The sequence below is a fragment of the Rhinolophus sinicus genome, linkage group LG11, assembly GCF_036562045.2.
Source record: "Rhinolophus sinicus isolate RSC01 linkage group LG11, ASM3656204v1, whole genome shotgun sequence".
NCBI lineage: Eukaryota > Metazoa > Chordata > Mammalia > Chiroptera > Rhinolophidae > Rhinolophus > Rhinolophus sinicus.
The window spans coordinates 8,316,062-8,338,548 of record NC_133760.1 but is presented as its reverse complement, the minus strand read 5'-3'; the positions used below and the strand labels follow the sequence as shown (position 1 = coordinate 8,338,548).

General features: G+C 49.3%; 1 protein-coding gene across 1 annotated transcript; it reads right to left on the bottom strand.

Annotated features, from left to right (window-relative positions):
• Positions 1-8,491: 8,491 nt before the first annotated feature.
• On the bottom strand, positions 8,492-10,575 carry NANOS2 (nanos C2HC-type zinc finger 2). The gene has a single exon (XM_074315879.1). It carries the CDS (start codon positions 9,945-9,947, stop codon positions 9,510-9,512), a length of 438 nt encoding a protein of 145 aa, XP_074171980.1. The 5' UTR covers positions 9,948-10,575; the 3' UTR covers positions 8,492-9,509.
• Positions 10,576-22,487: the final 11,912 nt, after the last annotated feature.

Sequence of the window (22,487 nt, the reverse complement as noted above, 5' to 3'; positions counted from 1 at the left end):
CATAGCAATCTTTGGAGCAGGCAGGAGAGATGATGGAGAGAACGCTGGCACCCAGCGGCATCCCCGCCTTTGGGACAGTCTTTCAGTCAACCGAGCTCTCTGACTACGCCTGTGTTTTTTTCTCTTGGAGAACGGGGAGGGAGGCGGCGCTGGAGGGAAGCGCTTCGTTTCCATGACAACTGCGTGGGTGGGGGGCGTTAGAAAAGCGGCTGTCGCCCCCTTCTACCAATTCCCGCACGGGGCTGGTCGGGATCTGCTACCCGCCTACCCGTATTACCTGTAGGGGCGGGGCACCGTAGGGATATGCCGCCGCGGGCGGGTGCAGTAACAATGGCAACCCATCAACCTTCCAACCAAGTCTGGGGACTCTGTCCACACGTTTACGTCATGAGGCGCGGGGAGGGTGATCTGAATGAGAGCCTCTTGGGTAGGGAGGGTAATCCAGGCGCGGGCTCGACTTTCAGCAAGTGCTTGGAGGCAGGAATGAATCTGGAACACGGATTGGGTGAGCTGCAAGGCAGGATAGTGGAATTAAGGCGGCTGAGAAATTTGTCCTTCAACGTCCTGCGGGAGTACTCAAGGTCATTCAACAAATGGTGCTTCATCTGTTCAACGTACATTTATTGAGCACCTACACAGTTCTAGGTGCAGTGAATACAAAAGAGAAAAACTATACCTTCGTGGAGCTCTTTTTACTTGGGAGAATCAGACAATTAGCAAAGTCGATAACATAAAAGTGAGGTGATAAGTATTATGAAAATAATGGAAGTAGGAAAAGGAGTTGGAGAAGTGTGTGTGTGATTTCAAAATCAGGTGGTAGGGGAGGCCTCCCTGAGAAGGTGACATTTGAGTGGAGATGTGAAGCAGGTGAGGGAGCAAGTGCAGCCGCGAGTAGGGCTGTGCCTGTTGTGTTCCAGGATCATCTAGAAGGCCAGTGGGGATGGAGGGAGCCAGAGGGAGTCAGGGGGAGGGCAAGGTGGGGCGCCAGATGGTGCAGGCTCTTGTTGGCCACTGTAAGGGGTTTGTCCTTTAGTCTACCCTGGATGAGAGCTATGGGAGGGCCCTAAGAATAAACAGGGTTATATGAGGTCCCACTGCAACAGGGCCCAGTTGGGACCCCCAGAAAAGAGGCCTTCCTTGCAATGTCCCTGGCTTCGTCTCTTCCTGCTCTAGAGCTTAACAGTTGGAAAACCCCCTCCTTGCCGTTTGAGGTTGAAATGTCCCCTGTCCAGTTCCCTGCTTTAGATAATTACCCTGAAACTTAAGCTTGCTTACTGATCACAATACCCCTCGCATACTGATCACAATCTTTATGGCCTAGCATTCTTTCCAGATCATAGCTCCTGGGTGGATGACCACAATGGAGAGCCACATAGCCTGAGGGAAGGCTCCATGCTGATCCCTGGGACATCACTTGGCCTCTGGAGGAATGTCCAGATTTTCCCTTAAATATCCCAGGCTGGTCTGAGAATGTTAAGGCAGTTTTTGGAGGTGTTAACCGGTTGCCTTCTCAGACCACCAGTGCTCTGATAATAAATGCTTGTTCTATGTTCTGTGTTGGTCTATTGGCTGAGTGGCAGAGGCAGCATGAGCCAGACTAGTTTGGCCTCTGGATTCACTGCCGTGTTCCCCAAGAAAGGTCAGGAGTCAGGGGCAGTCTATGGAGGGTCTTGTGGGGCTCTCTGTCCACAGAGAGCCCCCGAGGTCTTAAGGAGCTTGAATGCAAATCTACAGGCGGTGGATTTGAGCCAGGGTTTGATATGTGCTTTAGGAAGACCCACTTGGCTGTTGTGTGGAGGGGACATGGGAGGGGGCAATACTATTGGCCAGAGTCAAGGGAGGAGTCTGGGGCAAGGGCCAGGAGGGTTGGGGACGGGGTGGGGGACGGTGGATCAGGGCAGGGATGGTAGGAAGGGTGGAAATAAACTGGAAGGCATTTGAAAGGCAGAATTTAAAGAGCACGGTTACTGTCAGGCTGGGGAGGGGAAGGGAGACATCTAGGTGACTACCAGTTCTCTGGCCCAGGTCCCAGTTAAGGGTATGGGGTCAGTTAGGATATGGTGAGTGTAAAGCACTCAATGATTCTTATGCATTGAACTGTGTCCCCCCAAAAAGAGATATTGAAGTACTACACCTCAGTACTTTCAGAAAGTGAGTGAAATAGAGTCATTATTTGGAAATAGAGTCATCAGAGATGTTATTAGTTAAGATGAAGTCATACTGGAGTATGACCAAGGGTGGGCCCTTGATCCTACAGGACCCGTGTCTTTATAAGAAGAGGAGAGAGACACAGAGGGAAGACAGCTCTGTGAAGAGAGAGGCAGAGATTGGAGTGATGCTGCCACAAGTCCAGGAAGGCCCGAAGGCTGCTGGAATCTGGGAGCAACAAAGAAGGACCCTCCCCTAGAGCCTTTGCAGAGAGAGGGGCACTGCCCACAGCCTGCTTTCATACTTCTTGCTGTCCAGAACCTTGAGAGAACGCATTTCTGTTTTTGGTTTTTCTTTTTTTAAAGATTTTATTGGGGAAGGGAAACAGGACTTTATTGGGGAACAGCGTGTACTTCCAGGGCTTTTTCCAAGTCAAGTTGTTGTCCTTTCAATCTTAGTTGTGGAGGGCGCAGCTCAGCTCCAGGTCCAGTTGCCGTTGTTAGTTGCGTTGTTAGTTGCAGGGGGCGCAGCCCACCATCCCTTGCGGGCGAACCGGCAACCTTGTGGTTGAGAGCCCACTGGCCCAGGTGGGAATCGAACCTGCAGCCTTAGGGTGTTAGGAGCACGGAGCTCCAACTGCCTGAGCCACCAAACCGGCCCCCGCATTTCTGTTGTTTTAAGCCACCGAGTTTGTGGGAATTTATTTCGGCAGCCTTTGGAAACGAATACGTTGGGCATCCAGGGGAGGTATCCAGGATGCTGTTGGCACTACAGGAGTTTCAGGAAGGAGGTGGGTCTGGAGCTGATGAGAAGGCTGGAGCCAGGGGGCCATGGGCAGAGGTGAGGCATATGGAACTCTGCAGGTGTGGGCGTGTTGAGGTAGGATGCGGAAGGTCAAAGGGCAAGGCCCCTGGGATGGGGGTGAATTAGGGAAGGCATTCTAAGGCATGTTTTCGAAACTGTTGGTCCTGACCCATTTGTGGGTCCAAAAAAATATTTAGTGGATTGCAACCAGCATAAAACAATGAAACAAAACAGAAGAGGAAAATATCAGAATGCATTGTATGTCATTAGGTAAGTATTGCTTCAAGGAACTTTTGTGTGTGTTGAGGCCAGATGCAGAAGGGCTAGACTCCCATTCCCTGCAGGTCCCTCAGATGAACCCAGAGACAAGGGACCCAGGTGGATGGAGAGCACGCAGGGCAGCCTCCTGGGCTCAGGGTAGGCAGACAAGAGACAGAATGGGCCTGGAGGGCAACTAAAGACTTCTGCTCAGGGGCTTTGTGCACCCACTCTGGCTTTCTAGAACAGAACAGAGGTGGAGACCGAGGCTGGACATCATGCAGAGAAACAGACACTTAAGAGTGACCCCATTCGTCCTTCATCCAGCACCACTTTGGGCTTAGGAGGGGAGGGGCAGTTCTACACTCACTTCGAACTGGGGAAGAAAATTAGATCCATTAGAGATGGACGTAGTTAGAACCCCAGAGAGTTCCTGTTATGCCTTGAAGTGTACAAACCTAAGGCTGAATCCCTGAAAACTGTGTTCCCACTGCGATCGTGAGTGTCTACCATTTCCTGGGTCTTGGAAATTGAGTTTGTGCACCTGTCAGGGTCCAGGGGTCCTGGTGAGTTGTGACTATAGATTAAAGCTGATTTCCAATGTTAACCAGAATCTGGGCCATTCTGGAGAATTTCATACAAATGATGGGGCAAGGTAGCTCCATTAACTAGAGTTTGTTTTTAATCCGTGTTGTTTATATTTTTAGCTTTCTGTTTCTTTATGTGTCTTTCAATCGGACCCTTTTGTCTCCTTCTTTCCCGCCTTCCTTCATCTTTTCTTCCTTTTCCCCTCTTTCCTTTTCCCTTCCTCCTTCCCTTCCTTCTCTTTCATTCTGACAATGCACACTTTTCTTCCAGACTCCACTCTCACATACAACTACCTACGAAATACCCATTTGGATACCTCATCATGTCCAAAATGGAAATCACACACCTCTCAGGAAATCCTGTCAGCTCTACCCTTAAAATACACCCAGAATTTGCTTATTTTTTATTATGTCTATGGTTGCAAAGGTCAGTTTGATGTGTTAACTTGGCAAGGCTACAGCCCTCAGCTATTCAAACACTAATCCCAGTATTGCCATGAAGGTATTTTGTAGATGCCATTAAAGTCAATACTTGGATGACTTTAAGTAAGATTATCCTAGATAATCTGAGTGGGCCAGACTCAATGGGTTGAAAGGCTTAAAGAACAGAGCTGAGCCTTCTTCCCCTAGATCCAGTTCTTTTTATTGCAACCCTCAAGGAGAAATTCATTTTACATCATGATCTAAGACAACTGCATACACATCTCTGAAACAAAAGTTAACAAAAGAATCATCTTAGCAATACTAGCAACGCAATTATTACATGCCAGAAACTGATCAAATACTTTATACATTTTGACTCAGTTAATACTCATAACACTCCAATGAGGAAGATGCTAGGGGTTAATCCGCATTTTACAGAGAAGAAAACCAAGGTCCAGAGAGGTTAAGTAACTTGTCCAAAGTTACAGAACAAGTAAGTGGGAGATTGTGAACCCAGACAGCCTGACTCCAGAGTTAAGCAGTTTCCATTATCCTGTGATGTGTCTCAACAACCTGTGAAAATACACAACTAAAACAAAAGTTCCTGAAGCAACACTTACCTAATGACATACAATGCATTCTGATATTTTCCTCTTCTGTTTTGTTTGTTGTTTTATGCTGGTTGCAACCCACTAAATATTTTTCTGGACCCACAAAGGGGTCAGGACCAACAGTTTGGAAAACATGCCTTAGAATGCCTTCCCTAATTCACCCCCATCCCAGGGGCCTTGCCCTTTGACCTTCCGCATCCTACCTCAACACGCCCACACCTACAGAGTTCCATATGCCTCACCCCTGCCCATGGTCCCCTGGCTCCAGCCTTCTCATCAGCTCCAGACCCACCTCCTTCCTGAGACTCCTGTAGTGGCAACTGCACCTGGATGCCTCCCCTAGATGTCCAGCGTATTTGTTTCCAAGGGCTGCTAAAACAAATTCCCACAAACTCGGTGGCTTAAAACAACCTAAATGGGGGGCCAGCCCGGTGGCTCAGGCGGTTAGAGCTCCATGCTCCTAACTCCAAAGGCTGCTGGTTCGATTCCCACATGGGCCAGCAGGCTCTCAACCACAAGGTTGCCAGTTCAATTCCTTGACTCCCTCAAGGGATGGTGGGCTCTGCCCCCTGCAACTAAGATTGAACACAGCACCTTGAGCTGAGCTGCTACTGAGCTCCCGGATGGCTCAGTTGGTTGGAGTGCATCCTCTCAACCACAAGGTTGCTGGTTTGACTCCCGCAAGGGATGGTGGGCTGCGCCCCCTGCAACTAGAAAAGGCAACTGGATCTGGAGCTGAGCTGCGCCCTCCATAACTAAGACTGAAAGAACAACTTGAAGCTGAACAGCACCCTCCACAACTAAGATGGAAAGGACAACAACTTGACTTGGAAAAAAGGCTTGGAAGTACACACTGTTCCCCAATAAAAGTCCTGTTCCCCTTCCCCAATAAAATCTTAAAAAAAACACACAAAAAAAACCAACAACCGAAATGCGTTCTCTCAAGGTTCTGGACAGCTAGAAGTATGAAAGCAGGCTGTGGGCAGTGCCCCTCTCTCTGCAAAGGCTCTAGGGGAGGGTCCTTCTTTGTTGCTCCCAGATTCTGGCAGCCCTCAGGCCTTCCTGGGCTTGTGGCAGCATCACTCCAATCTCTGCCTCTCTCTTCACAGAGCTGTCTTCCCTCTGTGTCTCTCTCCTCTTCTTATAAAGACACGGGTCCTGTAGGATCAAGGGCCCACCCTTGGTCATACTCCTCATCTTAAGTAATAACATCTCTGATGACTCTATTTCCAAACAAGGTCACTCACATTCTGAAGTACTGAGGTATAGGACTTTAATATCTCTTTTTGGGGGGACACAGTTCAACGCATAAGAACCATTGAGTGCTTTACACTCACCATAACTGACCCCATACCCCTCACTGGGACCTGAGCCAGAGAACTGGGTGTCACCTAGACGTCTCCCTTCCCTTGGGCATTGAGGAGAGGCAGCCAGGATGCTGTGGCTCCTGAGAGTCTGGGCTGAGTGGGGTGGTAGGTCTAAATCTGGTCTGGAGCTCATGATAAGGTGGCAGGTAGGGAGCCATTGGCAGAGGTATATGGAGCAGTGCAGGTGTGAGGTGCTGGAGGAGATCGAGGTCAGGATACATTATGCCCTCGAATCCTGTAGTAGGGTCCTTAGCTCCTGCCAGCTACCCTGCCACTTAATTATCTGCCGAAATGACTTAACTTAATTAAACAAACAACAACAACCCCCCCAAACTTGGTGACCACTAACTGTCCATCTGCAGCACTCTTCTCTAAGCCCCAACCCAGGTGGCCAGCACCCTCCTGAACACTTCACCTTGGATGTCCTCAAGCACTTAGCATCCTCCATACCCGGATGACCTCATCCATCGTCCCCTTCTCCAGGTCTCAAAGGCACCCCTCCACCCATCCTAATTCTCTCAAGTACTGAGTGTACCACTCCTGGTTGCGTTCCATAACTGCTGCCCACACTTTGCCAGAGTTGGTCCCGTTATTAAACTATTAACACTCTTCTCCATCCCCCATTGGAGAGGCCACCAGTTTCCTGCCTGCTGCAGCCCGCCGTCCTCCAAGGCCAACTCCAGGGCATCCGTGTGCGGGGCTCTACACCAAAGCTGCACCCCACAGGTCTGGGGGTGGAGCATCCCTTTGTTCCACTGTTTGGCTTAACTTGGGGGGTCTCTATAATGGGCAGAGCTGCATTGTTTTTTTTTAAGATTTTTTTGGGGAAGGGGAACAGGACTTTATTGGGGAACAGTGTGTACTTCCAGGTCTTTTTTCCAAGTCAAGTTGTTGTCCTTTCAGTCTTAGTTGTGGAGGGCGCAGCTCAACTCCAGGTCCAGTTGCCATTGCTAGTTGCAGGGGGCGCAGCCCACCATCCCTTGCGGGAGTCGAACTGGCAACCTTGTGGTTGAGAGGATGTGCTCCAACCAACTGAGCCATCCGGAAGCTCAGCGGCAGCTCAGTTCAAGGTGCCGTGATCAATCTTAGTTGCAGGGAGCAAAGCCCACCATCCCTTGCGGGACTCGAGGAGTTGAACCGGCAACCTAGTGGTTGAGAGCCTGCTGGACCATGTGGGAATCGAACCGTCAGCCTTCGGAGTTAGGAGCATGGGGCTCTAACCACCTGAGCCACCGGGCCGGCCCCAGAGCTGCATTTTCAGAAAAGGACCTGCGAGCATGGGTCCTTCACTGGGGTCTTTGGTTCTCTATGTGACTAGTGTATGTGTGAGGTGAGTCCAGGTTGGATTTCCACGTCTGAGAATGTGCAGTAAAGGGCAAATTCTCATCAGGCTTTCCAAGATTCTGAACTCTGCCCACCCCATTTGCCTCTGTGATCTTCTCTCTCGCTCAGCTGGCCCCTGTTTTTTCTGCAAACACAGGGCCTTTGAACTCACTATCCCCTCTGCCTGGAATGCCCTCCCCCCAGATATTTTCTGCTTTCCTCATTTCATTTGGACTCTGTTCAAATGTCATCTCCACAGAAAGGCCTTCCCTGACCACTGTGTACACGTAAACAGCCTCTCCTTCACTCCCTATTCCTTTACCCTGCTTTCTTTTCCTTCCTAGCACATATCACCCACCTGACATTACCTATTTGTTGATTGTCAGTGCACCCCCTTCCCCACCAGCTTGTCAGCTCCGTGAGGGCAGGGGTCTTGCCTGCTTTGCTTACCACAGTACTCGCCAATGCCTAGAACAGTGCCTGACACAAAGTAGCTGCGCAATAAACGTGGGACAGTGGACTAAAAGAAGCCCTGATATTATATGCAACATTTTGTGCTTATGTTCATTTCCCTGGGGTGGGGACCATGCTTTTCAACAACTCTCCAATGGGGTCTGGGCACCCAAAGCTTAAGAACTACTATAAAGTCAGTGGTGGGAGAGTGTGGTCTAGTAGGGCAGGTGGGGGACCCCCTGAAGGAGCCTAAAGGGGAATCTGATGTACAGGTGGAAGCTGGGACTTAAGGACCAGTCCATGAGTGACCCGTGTCAGAGGATGTATGGGGGACACATTGTGAGAGGAACATAGGACCCTTTCCCGCTCCACATCCCATTTCCCATGTGTTGGGGCAAATGCTGGAGGAGAGAACCCCCAGCCTCAGGGGTGGGGCCCGGTGAGAAGACAGAAACAGACATAGCAATTTCAAAGATAACCAGAAACGCTCTTTATTTACTGGAAGCAACACGTGGGCTCCAGCCCTAAGCCAAAAACAACTTAAAATCTGACTAGGGCTCTCCTTTGCCCCTTAAAATAAAAGTTAGGCAGTTGCCATTCCCATCCGGGCACCTAAACCCCTTTCCTGTCGGAGCTTCATTGACTTAACTGTTGGAGGATGAAAAAATACAGGAGACAAAAACCAAAAAAGAAAACACCAAAAACAAGCTTTAGCAAACTATCATGATTTGAGAGGTTTCATGGGAGGTGGTGGAGAGAAGCCCTCTCGCTAGGGGAAAGGACCCATGGGTGATTTGCTGTTGGGGGGCAGGAACACAGTGAGAAGAATGTACCATGGGAAACACAGTGAGGGACAATCAAAGGGTGTCAGCTCACCCCAAGGCTCTCCACCCCCGGATAAGCCTGCCGAGGTATGGTGCCCCTGTAGTGTGTGTCCCCTTCCTCCCCGGCTCCTGGATGGGCCACAGAGGGCAGGGAAGGAAGGATCCAGTTCGGTCCATGATAAAACAATGGGTCTGCAGGTGGCTGAAGGAGGAGGACAAAGCTGGTCTCAAGTCAGAATCCCATCTTGGAGGTCCAAGCCAGTCTTGCTCACTCTTTCCAAATTCTGGCCTGGGAGAACACAGGAGGGTCCCGTAGGTCCCAGGATGCAAGAATTCCACAAGGAATGGAAGCTGTGGGCTGAGAAGTCAAAGGGGCAGGGTTAGTGTCACCAGCAGGCCCCAGAAGGGCTAAAGATCCATGAACTACATCCCTGAAAGAGTTACAGAGTAGTGTGGTCCAAGGCGCAGAGATCCTGCTGCAGCAAAAATCCACAGACATCCCCAGAACGGAACCCCACGGGCTGAGAGGTCCCAGGGGCTGGGCTGGCCTGGCTCCACAGCAGTCTCCATTGTTTCAGGATCCATCGGGGCTGCAGTTCTGGGGACCAGAATTTCCAAAGGGCTGGATGAGTCACAGGGTTGGGTCCAGGGATTTGCTAGGGACTGAGCCAGGAAGGTTTGGGGCGCAGGGGGTTGGGCACCTCACAGCCCTCAGCGCTTGACCTTGCGGCCAGCCGAATTGCGCCCACTGCGGCGGTAGAGAGATTGCTGGCCACCGTTGAGTGGGCAGTACTTGAGCGTGTGGGCCTGGCCACCAGTGGCCCCACACAGGGGACACACGTAGTGCCGCAGGATGGGACACACCACCACGCCCTCTGGTGTCTTCAGCTGGTGTGAGGAGTAGACGTGGCGAGACTCTCCGTTGTGCTTGCAGAAGTTACACAGGGTGACCGGGCTTCCCAGGCTGGCCCCTGGGCCTCCGCTGGCCCCCAGCGCTACCAGCCCCTGATCCTGCCCCAGCGGGGGCCCAGGTCGTGGCTCCCCAACCTCTTGGGCCTCTGGCTTTTGCCCCGAACTCTGGATCAGTGCCAACACCACCTGGCTCAGGTTGAAGTAGTCCTTCCACATGTCAAAGGGTGGCAGCTGCATGTCACACAGGCAGGGGTGGTGGGCGGCTGGAGAGGCGGGGGCTGGGGGCCAGGGGGCAGGAGCAACAGGTGGTTTTCTGGAGCCCAGAGGGACTGCACCCCCTTTTATACTCCCCAAAGACCCTTCTAAGCAAAGGTGGAGCTTAGGATTTAAAGGGCCCACTCCCTACTGGTCACTCCCATCTGACTTGACTCCCTCACTGAGATCGGGAAGGAGGCCATTCCCAGTGCCTCTCTCGTCCTTGCTCTGCCTCCCAGTTGCTCTGTGACCTCTGGAAAGGCCCTGGGCCTCAGTTTCCCTCTCCATTCAATAAAGCAAATGCCCCTCAGCCTCATCCTTTCTTACTCTAAGGCTGGGTGCTTACACCATATACTCCAGAGCCACTGGAGTAACAATCTATGAGCCAGACACTGTGCTGCACAGTTACCTTCACGATCTGACTTAATCCTCACAACAACTCCATGTGGGAGATGCAGTTTTGAACCCCATTTTATAGACGAGTACCTGAAACTCAGAGAGGGAAGCTCATTGGCCCAGAGCCACACAGCCTGCAAGTGGCAGAGCTGGGGCTCTAACCCAGGTCTGTGGGACTCCAAAGCAAGTGACCCCCTACCTCTCTTGGATTAAAACCTAATTTCTCATCATGTCCTGAATTTATTCAACAAATATTTATTGAGAGCATACTGCAGTGTTCAGTGTTTTATAAACATGATCTGTCAACATGATTTGAACCTCATAACCATTCAAGGAGGAAGGCACTGCCGTTTCCATTTTATAGAAAAGGACACGAGACTCAGAGAGGTCAAGGAGTGTACTCAAGGTCACACAGTAGGGAAATGGCAGAGTTGGGCTTTGCACGAGGCCTGGCTCCAGAAACACTAGAATTGATCTTAGAAGCAGCCAAGGACCTTGGCATGGCACAGTCTCACTTAGAATGCCCCACCTTGGCCTTGTGCAGGGTCTTTCCTGTCCTTCAGGACCAAACAAAAGCTTTGCTTCCTGCCCATGCTACCTTCAGGAATTCTTCCTCCACTTGTGATCTCCAGGAGTGGCCCTGACGTCTCAACACGTAGTCATTGAGGCCCCTTGTGTTGGGCACTGGAAACTCAGCAGTGCCTACGGCTACTTTGTGCCTGTTTCACGAGCAACCAGTCCATCAGGGAAATAAAGGAATAGACCATAAATACCCGATCATATGATAGACAGGTTTCTCTGGGGGAGGCGACCTGGGTGCTGAGACTACCAAGAAGACTCTTCCAGGAAGAGGAACACAAGATATGGAGGCCTGAAGTTTGGAACAGCCAGGGGGCTGGGGTGGTCAGACGGAGTGAGGGTCCCACGACGAGGTCAGCGGGTGTGCAGAGGCTGGATGCCATCAGACTGTGGAACTCCGTCCGGGAATGTTTGGGAAGTGGTAGGGGACCTTTGGAGTTTGTCGCAATGATTGGAGGTGTGACTGGTTTCAGTGGACAGGGAGCAGGGATGCCAGGTATCTTCAACAGTCTACACGACGAAGAGTTGTCTGTGGCCCCACTTCACTGGACACCCACGTCGGTACAAAAACCCGTTTATGATGATCCGAGTCCGCAACTTAGCTGTGTTTTACATATAAACACTGAGTGCTTTTGCAATATTGTATGATACACTAACTTCTCCTGGAATTCAACTAACTGTGTACATTGTGGCCTGCCTGTTCTTGGTTCTGCTGGGAATTTTATCCAGAATTGTTCACTACTTCTGGAAGCCACATCACCCCAGACAACGCTGATTGTGGTAACTGTTCAAACACACAATTTATTCCTATCTCACTCATGGTGAGTCTATATGTAGATAAATGCTAGTACGTGCCTGATGAAATGATTTTTTAGAGCAGCCATGTCTGAGCATTTATATGCAAAAATAGATTATTATTTTATTATAAATTGTTGTCTTTTTTTATAGTTCAGTTAGGACATAATTTTAATTTTTGGAAATAAAATTTGTGTGTTGGTAAACTATACTACATACGAGTTTAATTTCAGAATACTAAAGGGACATTTTGAAATGTCATATAAAGTGGGTGTCAGGTCTCATGGGGTTAAGAACCAGAGATATAGGCCAAGGTCAGCCTGTTGGTCTTTGCCTTCAGAGCAATGGGGAGCCACTGAAGGGCATAAGCAGGGAAGGGACACATGAGAAATATGTTTTAGGACACTCCTCTGGTTGCTGATGCTCAGAGAGGTTAGGTGACTCATGTATAGTCACACAGCCGGCAGGCAGCAGAGCCCTTAACCATTGCCCTGTACTGCCTCAATACATACTTGTTAATGGAACGAACAAATAAATGAATGCTTCCGAGAGCTACACAGGGCCTTCCAGATCACCTGATCCTGCTCACCCCACTTTCTTATGTTACGGAGGACTCAAGATGGGAAGGATCCAAGTTTCAGTCTCAAAGCCACAATTCTTGGCCAAGGTCCCCAGATTCACGTGCACACCAAGTACTTTCTGGAAACCTATAAATAAAAACACACCCATGGTCATATGGGTAGCTGTGAGGTTTTTGTCTGTTTGCCTCCCTGGAGAGGCGAGTCAGTCCTGACTGGTATAGTTTTTGGATGACTGGGTTGGGCAGTGGAGGTGACTTGAGCACAAAACACCCCCTAGTTTAGGGGGTGGCAGCATCGTGGGTAACTGCTCAGTCATCAGCCTCAGGTTCAAGCCTGGCTATGCCACCTGTTTCTCGGGGATGCTGTGGACTTACTACTTAACTTCTCCTAGCCTCAGTTTCCTCATCTGTCAAGAGAGGATGACAACAGCACTTGCCCTAGAGCGCAGACTGCAACGGTGGCTATAAATAACACAGAGCCTGGCCTATGGGATATACTCTTTAAACGTTAGCTATGATAATTAAGACACGATTGAGGCAATAATCAGAAAGGCACTTCTTTACTGTAAAGTGTCTCCTTTGGGCCAGCATCATGCTCAGGCATCTACCTGTGTCATCACCTTGAATCCTCCCCAGACTCTGTGAAACAGGTTCTATTAATAGCCCCATTTTACAGGTGAGCAATGGGCGGCTCAGAAAGGCTATGTGGACAGTGAGTGGTAGACTGGAGCTGAGCCCGACTGTCTGACCGGCACACAGAACATCTTCCCACCCCATGTAAAAGCCTGCAAAAGTGGCCAACAGAAAGCAGGGAATGTGGAGGGACTCGCCAGCTGTAGGGACAGAAGGAGGTGGGAAACCAGGAAGGATTGGGATATCTGAGTTCCATAGATTTTCACAGGGAGAACAGGTGAGACCTATTGGCCATCCATGGACTTTCTTGAGGGCAGAAGAGACGGGGTCTGCTGGGTGGAACCAGAATAACTATGAGATCTCAGTACTAGGTGCTTTCCAAAGTCGCAGCTGAGACCTTCAGCTCTGTACACCTGAGTCCCCTGTGTGCAGCCGGGCCGGGACCTGGGGACCCAGTGTCCGGCATTGCAGCTGTGGTATCTGCTGGGTGTGTGGGAATGACTAAGGAAAGAAGAGAGGTTGGGGGTCCAAGGTTCCCTGACTCCCTTTAACAATCACACCAATTGTCTGGAGACTCAAACGCTGGTGCTTGCTAGCCCTTTTTTTCTTCTTTATTCCCCCCACCCCAGTTGTTTTCTTTTAAGACTCTCTTATTGAGGCCGTGGCTGCCCTTCCCCTCCCCCTCCTGGGCGGTGTTTTAGTGTATCAGTAATTAATTGAAGGACAGCCCTCTTCAGACAACCTGCTTCCAAGGTGTGGTTACTGCTGTGTACAGGATACTGAGAGAAATTCATCAGTCAGGCTGTTTACTTGATCCCCACCTCCACCCCTAGGGCAGGGCCAGACAACTCCCTGCTGACCACTCCACAGTTGCCTTGTTTACCTTTCAGCCTGGTGCCTGGCAGAAAACAGCTCATGGGGGGGGGGGCGGGGGGCTTGTCTGTGAGAGGGTTGGAGGGGGCAAGGGTGAGTCAAGTGGAGAGAAATCCTGAGAAAAAGGTGGTGAGACACATAGAGAGGGGACAAGGCCTCCCAGATGGACTGAGGGACACACTTGTACAAATCAAGATGGGAGATGAAGACCAGGGGAAAGAGAGACCCCTCGCAACCCCCCAGGACCAAGGAGCTCATGGTCACTGTCCTTGTGGTTTCTATTTACTGGGTGTTGAGCTGTGCAATCTCATGAAACCCTCACACAATCCTGTCAAATAGTCTTTGAATATCCCCATTTTACACAGCAGGAAACTAAGGCCCAGAGAGATAGCATCTCATTGATGTCATTCAGTTAGCCTGGATTCAAATTCAGGTCTGCAGAGAGAGAAAAGGGACACACACTTACAGCGATGGAAGGAGACAGAAGCTCCAGGAGAGGGGGACGGAAACAAAAGACAGAAAACAAGAATAACATGATACGTAGCCTGGTGGTTTTGAGGATGGCTGCTGCAGCCAGAGGGTCTGGGTAAAATCATGGTACTGCCACTTCCAGATGTGTCGCTTTGAGCAAGTGATATCACCTCTCTGGGCTTCTGTTTCCTCCTTTTCATAAAAAGGGAGATCATTGCAGACCCCCTAGATGGGGCTGTTTTGAGTATGACAGCTGACAAGACAGGTAAAGTCATTAGAATAGGCACATAGTGAGCTTTAGCCACTATTTTTAATTGTATTCCCTTCCTGAAGATTTACTGAAGAGTGCTAGGCAGAGGAATGGAGACTGTGGGGCACAGAGAGATGGAAGAATATTTGCTCATTCATTCAGCAAACATTTGCCGAACACCTAATGTGTGTCTGGCACTGTTCTAGGTGCTAAAAATACAGTGATGAACAAAACACAAATAGCCCTGCTCTGTGGAACTGGAATTTTAGACAGATAGTAAGTAAGATAGACAAGTGAAATATGTCAGGTAGGACTACATGCTATAGAGAAAAAATAATGGGGGTATGGAGACAGAGAGTGGTCAGGGAAGGCCTCTCGGAGGAGGTGGCATTTGTGAGGAATCATATAGGAGATGAGAGAGGGAGCCTTGTAGATATGTGGGGGCAGAGTATCCCAGACAGAGGGACTAGCCAATGCAAAGCCCCTGAGATCAGAGTGTAACTGGTGTGTTCAAGGAACATTGCGGCTTGGGTAGACTGAGAGGGAGAGTGGGAAGAGGTGAAAGATAATGGAGGTTAGAGATAATGCAGGACCCTGTGGGCCACTGTACAGGCTTTTACCATTGCATAGCAGAATGAGGTTTCCAGAATGTAAATCAGAATGTGACAGAAATGCTCCTTGCTCTCAGAGAGCAAACATTTTAGTTGCGAGTGGGGTGTGAGAGGAAGACAGCAGACCAGCAAATCAACATATAGTTACGGTTCAGCGTGTGAGCCCGGTGAAGGCAGGGACTTTGTCTCTTTTGCTGCTGTGTCTATGTATAGAAGAGCAGGTGGCAATGAAGGAGTGAATAGTGTTAGTGCCATGAAGACTCTAAAACAGGGTATTTGGTAAAGAGACTCCAGGGTGGGGTAGGTGGGGTGTGTAGCTATTTTAGGTAGGATGTTAGAGAACTCCCCTGTAGCTAGGGGTGTTTTGAGTTGAAAAGAAAGGGGAAAGCAAATGGAAGGGGTCCCTGAGACAAGACACAAGACAGAATTTGGTGTGTTTGATGGGCTAGAGGTAAGGGTCAAGGAGAGCAAGTGCAACTGAGCCCAGATTTTTTCAAGTTCAGGCTGGAGAGCTGGCCAATGGAGTGGGACTTTGCAGACCATGTAGGTACGTGGATTTTACATGGGAAGCCACTGGGGGAGGATATTATAAGCAGAGTGATGTGATCTGAGAGCTTATTGTAGAGAAAGACATCTCTTTGTCTTTACTTGTGCTTTTTTCACCTTTTGGGGGACCCACGGAGAATCTGACAAAAGCTGTATGAACACAAGCAATTTTCTTGTGTGATTTCAGGGGGTTTACCAGACACGCAGGTTCAGACTGCCTGGTTTGGTCTGCGTCACAGCCCTCAGACAGGTAAACTGAGACTCACACCTAGTCATGATGACTGGCACCTACAGAGTACTTAGTCTGTGCCAGGCTCTGTGCTGAGTACTTTATAAGCAGGTAACTCAGTCTTCACAGAAACCCAAGGGGCAGGTACTTGCGGAGCCCCATTATATACAGGGGAAGATGAGAGCCCTGGAGAAGAGAACTGCCTTTCTCCTGATCACACAGGTAGTGACAAAGGAAGGGTGACACGCCTGGCATCCCTGTTCTTAGCCATTAGGCCAGGACTCTCACTAAGTTAACTCAATCTCAGGGGCTAAGGACCTCATTCATCTTGGGTCTTCCCAGCCGTCTCAGGCCCAGTGGTTGGTTATTTGACTCCAGTTCTGCCAGCTGAGCAAAGCAGGGATAATAGCTTGGGGGAGTGGGCTGGGTTGGGGTCCCACAGCTGGCAAGGTGGGTGTGGGGAGAGGTCCAGCATCTTGTTCATTTGTTGTTTGTTACTTGGTGTCTGCTCCTGGGATCTGTGGGAATATTTGAGTCTTAGTAAATCAGAGGATAGGCTGGCGAAAGCGACTGCATGACTTAACCCTCAGCTCACATCTCACTAGCTGGGTGAATTTGGGCAAGTTACTTAGCATCTCTGTGCCTTTTTCCTTCTCTGTGTAATGGAGATAATCAGTTTCTACCGCATAGGGCCTTTTGAGGATTCAGGAAGATGGTGTATGTCAGGTACCTGACTTAGAGCCCAGCCTGTGGTCGTGAGCTCAAGGGAGGCCTATTCCATTTAGTGTGTCACTGCGCCGTGTGTGCTGGGTGATTTTTCATCACCTTCGCTGAGCGTCTGTTGGGTGTTACGTTTGCCATTCTGTTTTCCTGAGCAGTTGGAGGAGCTACCTCGATACTTTCCGGATTTTCCACTCCCAAGATTAGTTACAAGATTGCCCCTCGGCATCCTCTCTCCATCCCCTGTGCGAACCCGGTGGGTCCGGAACCAGGCCCTCTCCCGAGGTACATCCTCCGCTAGGGCTACATGAATCTCTGGGCCCTAGGAGGGGGGTAAGGCAGAGGCCGTGGACGTCACAGACCCAGAGATCTTGGCCCACTCCCACTCCCTCTGTCTGTAAGGATTTGTCTTTCAAATACATCTCTTCTACAGGGGAGAAAAGAGCCTGCAGGGGGACCTGGTGATGTGAGGAGACCCCTCAGCAGGCCACTCCTCTTTTACCTTCACCCTCAAAGTTCTACCCAATCTCTGGGGTCTATAGTGAGTGAGGAAAGGATTATGATTGTTTTGTTTATTAAAATAGAGGAGTGGTCAGAATTGCGCAGGCTCCCTCCCCTTGCCTCTAAGATAAACTTAAAACGAAAAAAAGAGAAGGAAAAGAAAGAGAAAATAACACTTCACCTACGAATATCAACAAATGAACTACATATATAGAACAACCTAGAGGGCTGTCAGGCTTCGCTAAGTAAAGAGAGGGGAGGGGGTCTCAGGAGGATGAGGAAGGGACTTCTGGGCACCACCTCAAGCCACCCCTTCCTGGATTTCTCTCTGTTTTTGGTTGTCTTTCTGTCTCTCTGGGTCTCTGTCCTTCACCTCTCTGGGTACCTATTGTTACCTGCACCCCCCATCTCCCTCTCTCTCTGGTTCTTTGTCCTCCTTCTCTCTAGGTCTCTGTCCTTTAGTTTTTGAGTTCTCCCCTCATTCTCTCTGATCATTTCTGTCTCCAAATTTCTCTTTCTTAACCTTTCTCTGTCTTTTCTCTGGACTTTTGATCACGCCCCCTTCGCAGCTCTCCAACCCCAGGGCTAAAGATTGTCAATCCATATTTCTCATCAATTCCAGGGCTGTTAGTCACATTCTCCTCACCCCACAGCTCCATTCTCACCACTGGGAAGGGCCATATGACTAGTGTTTGTGAAAGGAAGATTGAAAGAGATGACCTGTGTCATTTCTGGGCTGACAGAAAAAAGTTAGAAAGGCTTCTCCTCCTTTCCCTTCCCTTTCCTTGTGGTGACGGTGGTGGAGCCAAAATATGGATATGTCTTGCTTTAGACCGACATTGCACTATTATCTTAAGCCACTGAGACGTCAGGGTTTATTTGATCCAGCAGCTACTGTTATCTTACTAATACCACACCTAATCTACATTCCCTTACAGAAAGCTGACAAGACACCAACACTAAAATTCCTGAACCTTCAATTTACATCCATCCCCAACCTGCATTAGTCCAAACTAAACCAGAACCATAACCCAATCCACATTCTGCCAAAAGCTGGGTCAACACTTAAAGGTAATCCTACTCTGATCCTCGTCTTAACTCTACCTTTGGCCTAATCTGACTCTGACCTCAGCTATATCCTTATTTCTATCATAAATCCAACTCTGGCTTTGTCCTGAACCCCAACACTGTCCTTAACCCTAAACCTATGTCTTGTTGTTAGCCATGATTCTAATATTGGCCTAATCTATCTCTGATGACTCTGGCCCTTAACTATAAACTGATGATCATGGTATATTCCAATCTTAAACCTTAACCTTGGTCCTGACCAGAGATTCATGTTGACCTTGATCCCAGCGATAACCCCAGTCCAATCCTAGATCCAAATCCAGACCTGACGTTAGCCTTAATCCTGGTCTTGACAGTGACTCTAGCTAGAACCAGTCTTAGCCCTATGCTTAATCTTTACCTTTATGCTGCATACTTAACCCTAACCCTAACCATGATCATAACCCAAACAATGTTAGTTGTCATCTTTACCTGAATTTTAAGCCTTTCTTCAACCCTAAATCAAACTCCATTGTTACTGATTGCTACTGATATTTAATCTTAGCCCTAGCCTGATTCTTAATTCCTAATCCTAACTGGAATCAAACTCCAGTCCTAAGAGCTGTGTGTGACTTGACATCATCCCTGACTCTTCTTTTTCTTTCATGCCTCACATCTAGTCTTCCAGCAAATGTTGTCAGTGCTAGCTTCAAATTCTATCAGTGTCCAACCCCATTCTTCTCTACCTCCGTGGCTACCATCTAGCCCAGCCACCATAATCTTCTTCCTGAACTTCTGCAATCACCCTCTCACTGGGCTCGTTTATTCCCCTCTCCTAACCCCATACCCTACAGACTTTCCCTCATCCTCTGCTCAGAACCCTCCCATGGCCTCCATCTCACTAGGAATAAAAGTCAAAATCCTACACTGGCCCCCAAGACCCTGAATACTATAGCCCCCTGTCTCCTCTCTGACTTTATTTCTTCCCAGCCTCCCTTTGTTCGCTGTGCTCCAGCCACTCTTCTTTGTTATTCCACACATACTCCAGGCACATCCCACCCCAGGGCCTTTGCACTGGCTGTTCTCTGCCTGGAATGCTCTTTTCCCAGATATCTGCATGCTCACTCCCACCTCTTTGAGGTCTTGACTCACATGTCATGTTTTCAGTAAAGCCTTTCCATTCACCTTATTGAAAATTGTAATTCCCCTCCCTTCCAGTACTATTTCCCTTCTCTGTCTCATTTTTCTTCATGACATGTATTATCATCTAGTATACTGTATAATTTACTTATTTATTTTGTTTAGTGTCTGTTTCCCTCAGTAGAGTGTACGCTCTCCAGGATAGGGAAATTTGTTCTTTCTTGTTCTTCTGTGTCTAGAGTAGTGCCTGGCACATACTAGATGCTTAATAAGTATTTTTGGAATGACCACGTACTTCCTGAGGACAACACAACTCCATTTCCCTGCAGCCCTACATTCTTTAGGTAAGGGGAAGAACAGTGAATGAGGGGAGGGGATTGAGGTAGCCCCAGCTTCCAGGAGAGCAGGTTGAGCCGTCAAGTACATCTGTTCAGCAGAGGGCCTGCCTCTGTCCCCAAACCCGTGGCCACTCCAGCTCGGGCTAGGAACTCACCAATCTCGGTTCACATTGCCTACCTTCAGGGACTGGATTTTCCTACCTGTAGGGATAGCAGCTGAGAAATGCTGAAGCCTGGGTCCTCTTCCTAGCTTGTCAGTGGTACCAGGGGCACCCATATCTTTCCTTTCTTACAGCTCTAAGCCTCTGGTTCAGCTGACAGTAGGATGAGGGCCAATATTGACTAGAACTGGGAATAGGGGTGAGGGTGAGACAGGGAGATAAGGGGCTCGGCACTTATCACACAACCAGGAATGAAGAAAGAGGACGGAGAAAGCCATAGAGATGGAAGGACTGAAAACGAGACCGTGAAAACGAGACCATGAAAACAAGGCAAAAAACATAGAGACAGAGACAAACAGAATGAACCTGAGAAACACATGCACATAAAAACAGAGATGGATAGAAAGTGTGTGCAATAGTGGGGATAAAACGGGCCCTCGTAACATCTGTTCCACTTCGCGTCTATTTCACTCTCCTACTGCACTGACTGCAGAAGACGGCAAGCTAAAAACTACATTTCCCAGAATTCCTTGTGGTTGAGGGGTCCAGACAAGGTTTAGGTTTCACCAATCAGATGCCTTCGCGGGAAGCTTGAATTTCTAATCAAGGCAAGTGGGGGAAAGAGGCAGCCACAAGGCCTCCGCCCTGCCACCATAGACCCTAGCAAGCCGGTGTGGTCGTGGAGCCAGCGGCCGGCTTCTGATCGCGCAGGGGAGCAGCAGTTTCTGGGCGGTGGATTTGGGGGTGCCCTGGATGCTCAGCCTAGAGTCTGTGTCTTCTGACAGGCTCTGTGCCTCTCAATAAATCCCTTTCTGCTTTCGCTGGGGGGAGTGGATTCTATTTACTGCCATTGAGGAATAATGAATACACAGACATGGAGAAAGGGATACAGAAGAGGGCACAGACAAGGAACGTGATTCAGAGGCACACAGACCCCATCCCCTAGCAGAGAAACGGAGAGACAGAGCCCTGCAGGGCTACCATGGGATGAAATTACAGAAAAAGAAAAAATGATAAAAAAAATATTAAACAATGGAAGGAAAAATATGTGGTGAGACAGACACCCAGAGAAATACTGAAGGTAAACTGAGGCCGAGAGGCAAGGGTGGAGGCCAGAACCAATGACAGGGACCTTCCCAGTGTGCTGGAGTGGCCATGTTGGAAGAAGGACCCTTAAAGTCTAGACTCCAGAAGGCATAGCAGTTGGAGGCAGGATGGAGGGTAAGTCGGAGAGGTCCCTGACTTGCTGTAACCACCAAGACCCAGCCTGCTGTTGGAGCATTCTTCTAGCAGACTGTGTCTTTTCCCCAATGCCAATTCCCAGCGCCAAGCTTCAACAACCCTGAATGAGGAGTGGGGTAATGTCTGGGAATGCATTTGCCATCTCTCTGTCACTTACCCCACAGGCCTTGCAGCCCAAAAAAACCCCACCTGTCACTTGATGGCTGGGGAAGGGGTGAGAACAGTGACTCAACCACTTTTGACGCCTGAGGCAAATTCCTGAGGGTAGTTAGACTGAGGAACTAAGAGGAGTGGAGGGAACAGAGAGGGGCTCCAAGAGAGGGAGACAAAAAGAGTAGGACTTTAGGGACAGAGAGCTAGGGAGAATAAGGCAGAGAGAGGAGGAGACTTGGGCCATGAGCTAGGTATGTCTCATTTAGGATTCCAGATAGTGGACTCTGATGACCTGGCTCCTCTAACAAGTTCTCCGGGCTTTATTGTTGCCCCTCAGATCTTTGTTTTCCTCCATCTTGGGTTGCCAGATAAAACACAGGCTGTCCAGTTAAGTTTAAATTTTGTATAATATTTAAGTATGGCCCCAGTATTACATGGGGCATATTTATACTTAAGTATTATTATTTTTTAAATCAGAAATTCAAATCTCACTGGGTATACTGTATTCTTATTTGCTAAATCTGGCAACCCCATGTCCATCTGTGTCCTTTTTCTGCCTCATTTCGTTTCCTGTTTGTGCTTGTCTTTCCCTCTCTGCCAGTCCACCTCTACCCTCTGTTCTCTCTTAATGACCTCACTCTGATGTGCAATGGCCTCTCAGAGCCCCCCACACCCCCACCTAGGCCCCCTCCTACCTCCTTCCTCCCAGCCCAGCCCTGTCTCTAGGGCCATCTTTCTCCTCCAGGCATCTCTTCTGTCTTCTTTCTTCATCTCTCTTCTCATTGGAGCCACACACCCTTGCAATTCTGCATACCCCCACCCCCACGCCCAAAACCAGAGGAGGAGGTTTTGAGGGAGTTAGGAATCCCCCATTACTCACCTGCATTGTGACCTCATCTCCTTTCCTTTCCATCTCCTGGGCCAGAGTGATCATGAGAGTTTCCCAAAATCACAAAGAATAGAGACTAAACTCCACCCTCCAAGTTCCCAGCTTCCTGGTGGAAAATGCCTTTAATTTTCCTGAAACTGGCCTGGCTTGGCGATATTTCTGAATACTGGGCAATACTTGCGGGTCACAAGCCAGGACCAGAGGTGCCTGCGGTGCAAGGGATGGTAGATTTTTGAGCATCTACTATGTGCTAAGAGTTGGGGATATGGCTCGAGGGCTGTAAACACAAGACCGGTGACATGTCATGGCTGCCATGTCCCCAGGCCTGAGAACATAGTAGGTGCCTGATAAATGTCTATTGAATGAAT